The sequence below is a fragment of the Anoplophora glabripennis genome, unplaced genomic scaffold (genome assembly GCF_000390285.2).
Source record: "Anoplophora glabripennis isolate ALB-LARVAE unplaced genomic scaffold, Agla_2.0 scaffold2111, whole genome shotgun sequence".
Lineage (NCBI taxonomy): Eukaryota > Metazoa > Arthropoda > Insecta > Coleoptera > Cerambycidae > Anoplophora > Anoplophora glabripennis.
In genome coordinates this window covers 12,325-19,516 of record NW_019418229.1, presented here as the reverse complement: position 1 = coordinate 19,516, position 7,192 = coordinate 12,325, and the positions used below count along the sequence as shown (strand labels likewise).

General features: G+C 38.9%; 1 protein-coding gene across 1 annotated transcript in view; it reads right to left on the bottom strand.

Moving 5' to 3' along the window:
- Positions 1-4,305: 4,305 nt before the first annotated feature.
- Positions 4,306-7,192, bottom strand: part of LOC111692597 — a gene marked incomplete at its 5' end in the record, with an annotated part of 11,444 nt that continues 8,557 nt past the window's right edge. The window contains 4 exons of the mRNA XM_023456662.1: positions 4,306-4,337; positions 5,406-5,547; positions 5,630-6,019; positions 6,083-6,475. Of these exons, the coding sequence (XP_023312430.1) occupies positions 4,306-4,337; positions 5,406-5,547; positions 5,630-6,019; positions 6,083-6,475 (957 nt within the window). The remainder of the gene's footprint in view (positions 4,338-5,405; positions 5,548-5,629; positions 6,020-6,082; positions 6,476-7,192) is intronic.

The window sequence follows — 7,192 nt, the reverse complement described above, 5'->3', positions numbered from 1 at the left end:
CTGCCAACATCTTAGATGATAGTGACCCTCGACATACTCCCGAAATAAATAATAAAACGTTTTTTAAGGATAGGCATTTAATTATTCTCCAAATAAATAATTTTTCCTCATTTTTTAAAACGGATTATCACAATATCTCACATGTACAAATCCTATAATTTTGGAATATTCCAGGAGACTGTTTAGTTGAAATTCTGATCCATCAATGAACTTGGATCATCCGGTCGATGGAGAAAACTGAATAAAATGAACTCGGGAGAACCGGAGATCAATAACGGATCAGATTTAATGATCGCAGTGAATTAAACAATAAACAATTATGTGTCAAAAAAACATTCTTTCAGATTTCGCAAGCCCGGCACTAAAAACCTTCCTTTGGGCGTCGGGAATCGAATCCTCTCTCTAAAATTTTGAAATCCGACCAAGGTTTCCCGTCCCGCGAAGACCTAGCCCAGGAAATGGGCCTTTCTTTCTGGCCCGATCCCAGCGCATTTTTCTTTGAAAGTGTTCCATTTCTTCGAAAAGTCAACTCCATAACAGAAAATTCGACTCCCTATGTGTAATTTTTACCTTATTTTTGCCCTGTCTAACCGACCCCAAACACAAAAAAAATATGAAAAAAGAAGGATATTTTGGCCGAAAAAATGAAATATCGCATATTTTACGCTTTTTTGGAAGCTTCTAGCATACTGCAATCGAAAGAGGAGTGTCTGAGGAAGAGAATGCAGTGTACTACAGGTCAAACGGTTGCCTAACGCCCGAGAAACTTCCAAAACACTGCGCAGAGCCTTCGCGTGGACGGAAATTGGTTTTTTGGAATCTCAATTTTTTGCAACTTTGAATGTAAAAAATTTTTAAAATGATGTTCAGCCTCTATTTCAACTGTGTTAACCCCCGCACATTGATGTCTCCAGAAAAAAGTTCCCAAAAAAACTCCAAAATCTTGCGAAAGAGACCCAACAAACAGACCTAACCCTACTTCAGCGGTAAAATTTTCTCATTTTCAAAAGGGGCAGTTTTAAAAGGCTAATTCAATAACAGAAACGTTTTTACTTCTCTCCCACTCCAACAACAGGTGTCTTCAGGAACCACGCTTCACACAAATTCGAAAATACCAACCCGGTTTCGAAAACTTTTTTCGAGGATTTTTAGTTTTTGCTAGTTTTTTTTTCTAAAAAAATTTGAGATGGACTCATCGAAAGTTTTTGTTCGAAAAGGTGAAGGGATACCGAGTTAATAAAAAAACTAGAAGTTTCTAGGGTGCCAAGGCTCCGAGAAATTTGCAAACCGTGCGTAAAAATTCTCCCCAGGGACCCAGAGTTGTTGCCAAAATAACTGGTTTTCTAGTGATTTTGGGGGGTGGAGTTATTAATTTGATTATTACCTAGGTTTTTGTTTCACTTTTGAACACTTTCCTTTTTTTAAATGGACACTTTCCTTTTTTGTGCAAATGAAAAAATAAGAATTAGAGGCTTACGTAACCCCTTAAACTAAAACTTCAACTTCAAGAACTCCACACTTTCCAATATTCTCCCCTTTTCATATCACAAAAATAAGTTCAAATGTTTGTTTCAATTCTTACCCCTTCTTTTTTTTAATAAGAAAATAATACGGACAAGCCAAGGACTTCAAAACAAAGAATGTTTGGAACTCAAAATACTGATACATAAACAGCTGATTCCGCGTGCGTGTTGCCGACCATAGACTTATAGAGATAGACTGCACGATTCATAGGATTTTCTGTCCGCTAGACGATGCGCGGTCTATCCTATATGTCTATGGTGCCGACTACGTTTTATACATGTACACCGCGTGTGTCCCCGGATTTCTCCTTAAGTTTTTAGCGTGACGCGGTTTCTCGACCCCATAACAAGCACAAAAAAAGATTCACTTCAAACATTTTTTAGTTTTCTGCAAAAAAACAGTGTTTACAAAGTGTCTAGCTTGGAGAAGACTCCGGAATTTTTTAATTGCCTTTTTGGCTTAAAACTTTCCAAAGGATTTTTAAGGAAAAATGTTTGTTCGCAAAAATTCCTACATCAAAAACTTTACCATATGGGTTAAAGCGTTAAAGGTCAAACTAATGGAACATTCAACGGGCCTGAACGGTTCAGCCCCAACCCATCCCCTTGAACATCTCCACTATTGCCTATCCTTAAAAAACGTTTTATTATTTATTTCGGGAGTATGTCGAGGGTCACTATCATCTAAGATGTTGGCAGAGGATTGGAAACGGGTTAAGGGGTGATTTTTGAGAACTAAGAGTTCATTAAACGTCATGCAGGCCTACTGGGGGGTTTTTGAGGGCGCTGATGCTGCTCTCGGGGTCAGTTTCTTGACTAAACGGTTGGGAGGGTTAAAAATAAAGTCAAAATTTGGGTTTTTGATGGACAAATTTATGATGGAAAAATTTCGAGGGCCACAAACTTGGACTACAGGGTTTTTGAGGGTGCTAAATCGATTTCTGAGGTCTGATTTCGAAGGGAATCGTTCCTGAGGGATCAGAACTTGGATTCAAGTGTCTCAGGGACTTGATGGTGATTCAATACCCGCAAGAACGTGGCAATAAGATCACCAATCCGTCGAAAATCGCTCAAAAATGACCAAAATCGCATATTTGACGTTTTTTCGGCCTTTTGCACCATTTAAAAAATTTTTCGCAATAAACCATCTGAAAGGTAATAAAAAATGCCAAAAAATGCCGTTTTTCAATTTTGTGCCGAGAAGAAAAAAAGTGGTAAAAATCACGTTACAAATATTGAAATGGCCGCCATTTTTCGGTTATGGAGCCGAAAAATCCGAAAAAAAAATCACACATCTGCTCCTTTGAAAAACCTTTCGAATGTCGCAAACCGCATTTAAAAATATTATTTCTAGCCCGAGTTATCGCAAAAATACTGAAAAATAGCTTTTTCGACCTAGCGGACGGAGGGAAGACTGTCAGGGGCTGAAAATTCAGGGGGCTTGGTCTTTTTTGATCCCGAATCGAATGCCCTATGTCCGGTGAAAATCCCAGAGGGGGGACTTTTGACCATCTTATTGGGATATGCCCTTTAAACGATTTCCAATGAAAAAGTTAGAAATTATCAGTAAAAAACACATTTTTTTTATTTTAGACATCTATTTCGAAAACGAAGCATTTGCGGACCTACGTTTATAGGAATTTTTTTCATATTTTTAGATATAGAATCTGCTCTAGAATTCTCTGAACAACATTTTGCAACACCCTGTATACATGTTTCAGACTGTCATCATCAGTATGCTATAGGTGCTAGAGATTTCGTTCCTTTGGAACGATACCAGTAAATTTAATATTGCATCGCTGCCCCGACAAAAGCAGTAGCACGACAACATTCGTTCCTATCACCAGGTTCAGCAGTGATATGGAGCTGGAAAAAATGCAGAGCGGTGGGGATGGAAAAAGCAAGAATGGGCTAATTTTTGTCACCATACTCGAGCCCCCAGCAAACTTGCTAAAATTAATTTCTTGCAAATGTAAAAACGGATGTCGGGGAGTCTGCGGATGCAGAAAGGCTGGACTAAAGTGCTCCGTTATCTGCGCGAATTGCAATGGTAGGTACCTGCGACAATTCGCCTGTTGATCTGCAAGACAGTGATGAAGAGGAAGATACGGAGACAGTTCTTCAGCAAACCTTCGACGAAATCGAAGAAGATGATGAAGTCGGAGAAGAGTACCTTATCGCGGATAACTTGGAAGAACTTCCTATCCGTGAGGTTTTGCTCAGTTCTGAAGACGAAGAACTTGCAAAACCTGGTCCATCAGGGGTAGCGAAGCGAGGGAGAATGCATTAAATTTACCCCTGCCCGCTAACCTTTTCTGTTTCAGAGACAGCCAGGATCAAGAAACGAAGACAACGACACACACACACACATACACACCCCCCATACCCTCCTTAACCCTCCCCTCCCGCGCTAGCCTAAGGGCCACCTTAGCAAAGCGCATCCCAGGCTGCATAGCCGCACTACCCTACCCAACCATACCACACATAAATATGACACTACCCCCGGGGTTTACACAGAAGAGCCGGCGAAGCAAGAAGAGAGCCAGAAGAAAGGGCCCTAGCCGGCGGGGCCCAGCCAGGACAAAAGGAGGTCCCACAAAGCGCCTACACCGGCCGCATTTGCGGTCGGGGTAGACGATGGATGGGGCCCACCTACGAAGGCTGTCCAGGCCTACACGAGATGAGGCAGGATAAAGAGGGATAATCCCCCTCGATCCCAAATCATTGAGGCCAATTTCTAGCCATAGAATAATGGCGCGCATTAAATTTAGTCAACAGTGCTTCACATGTGGATTAGGCCTACTGGGGATATCACTAAAAAAAAAAACACGCCAGGATCTCTACTCATGGTGGTGTGAAACTCAAAAATCAAAAATTTTTTATTTAACTTTTTTTGCATAGATCGTATTTATTTATCGTCGTGAATCGCCGTCAAACGTTGTCAGTGAAATTTGTGCACAACCTGTAGAACACCTTGTAGTGTTTCAAATTTTGGAGAAGCAACTAAAGACAAACCATAAATACAAAACCAACGGCTGCGTGGAAGGGGGTTGCACTTGAAAAAACGAGGACAAACAATCATTATCCATTGATATTGCCAGTGCCGACACCAGGGATCGAACCTGGACCAGAATAGCAAGTCTGGCCGAGAAATGCTTGCCACTGCATGCTCGACCGATTAAGCTACCGTGGCGATAGTCACTTATTAAACAAGAATAGGACAGGTGCAAGCTCAAAATGATGCCTATATGGTGCTGGAATCGCTGATTGATCGGAAAGTACTCTATATTATTGACAACTTTTTCAAATTTCTAGTTTTCAGAAGTCTTCAAATGTATTTTTTTGGTTCAAGCGAACTCCAGCTCAAAAAGTTATGAACCGATTGTTATGAAAACTGAAAGTATGTTTTTTTTTATGAAATTACAAAGAACATGAACCACATAATTTTACGAGTTTTTAATTCAAAATGAGTGGAAAAAAATGGTTAAAATCAATACATTTTTTGCAAACGTGTTAAAACTTCAATTTTCACAATTTTTACCCGCAATGAGGTTCATATTCTTAGAAAACATGTTAATAATCCAGGAAAACAACCATTTTGCTTTCAGATCAAAATTGCGACCTCCACATTTCCCTTGAACAACCAACTTGCACGATGACCTTCGGTGAACAACAGCCTATAACTACGGCATTTTCAATTATTGTTATTGCATTGAAAAATTTGTAAATATAGTTGAAAATATTGATAAAATAATGTCAAAGTTTCATCAAATTCTCCCACTCAAAAAAAAATCCATGAGAAACGTCTGAAAATCAGCCTCCCAATGTGCGTTTCCCCCCTTAATGCTGAAACCGAATAACCAAATCTGATCGATGACTCACCATAAGCTACGTATCCATCAGTCATTCCATTTCCCGGCGGTCCAACCACATTATGACTAGTAGGTATGGGTTGATGAAAGTGGTTGTTGTTATTGTAATACCAAGAAGCAACCGGACTAACTGATGACATTGGCCTCCTTATCTTAAAATTTATAGAAACGAGTGAATTATTAACAGAACGTATTGCACGTCATATATGAATTTTAGAACACTTCAATATTTACCAAAGACGAAGAATCTCTATAAGGCGCAGATTGGCTGATGCCGTTGTCCTTATGCATACGAGAAATCGGACCATATTTATTAATAGCGGGATAATCGTAAGGTACGCAATCGTCATCTGCGGCCAATATAGAGTCAGATCTAACGAAGGTAGGTCCGGAATTGATTTGTCCCGACCAAAAATTGTAGGGAGACGTGGGACTATCCAAGTCATGTTGCGATTCTTGCCGCGCGAGACTACTAGCCGTATTGGATATTTCAGTAGCGGCATTTTTTCCTACTACCTTCTCGAGCTGCGATATCACTTCTTGTTTCCTTTGATGGAGTTCGGCAAGGGTTTTCGTAGACACGCGATTAGTTTTTTGAGTCTGCTGGTAATTCTGATTTTTCATCTGGAAAGAAATGAAATGCAATGTAATCACAAGAGAGGGGTCACGGAATTAATAGCAACTCACCATTACATCCCAATTGGGTCTCTTAACGATATCCACGTTTTGTGGAGCGTGATGATTAATGTTCGCATATTCAGTTTGTTGAGTAGGGTAAAATTGACCACCATTGGCTAGTACCACATTACTCGGGTTAGAGGTGTACATTTCGTGAATTGGAAATGTACCGGCCTGTGGTTGGTATATGGCTTGAGAAAATGGTTGACTTGGTGGGTAACTTTGATTGGGATGATAAGGAACATCATAGCTCATACGAGGAATTTGTATAGGTATCGGGACGGGGCTTACCGTGGTTGTATTAGGTATAGAGTAATAATCATCTGTCTGTTGGTAGTTCTTGTCTGTAGGAGACTGATTCTCCGCACGATGTTCTTTACTTCTGTTTATAGACTTTCTATTCTGAAATAAAAAGAAAATGTTTTTCATAAAAGGAATTTAAGAATTAATTTTAAAAATGTATAACTTTGTTATACAGTAGTAGTGTTTTATATAGTACCCCTAGTTTTTGCTTTAATGGCTGCAAAATGTAATAACAAAACATAATTTCAGTATGCGCGTGCTTCAGAACTTGTGCTAAACTTATTATTAAACAAATAGTGAAAAAATTGGAAAAAATTCCATTTTTTTTCTCTTTTTTTCAACGCGGTTCAAAAACTATTCATTTTAGAGAAAGTTTGAAGAGAAAAAAAGATTCGTAATTAACATAATTATTGCAAATATAGCAAAAACAAAAAAAAGTGAAAAAAATTACAATATTTGCGATTTTTTAAAAGTACTTATACAGGGTGATTCATTAACAATGGGAAAGTCGAAAGCTGAAGATACTACACGTGAAACGGTGACGATTGCCTTATCTGAAAGTTAATAGTTTCGGAAATACAGGGTGTTAAAAGTTAAAATTTTAAATCGTTTTTTTGCGATTATTCTGAAAATATGTAGGTTAGGAACTTGAAAATTTGTGAAACTATATTTTTTTAGGCGACGAATGAGATGCGTGTTGTAATTTCAGCATTGCTCATAGAGGGCGCCACTTACGACCAATTTTACCGAAAATTTAGTTAATAACTTTTTACCCTGTATGTCTAACATGAAACTTGATTCAAAACCTGAAAGAGC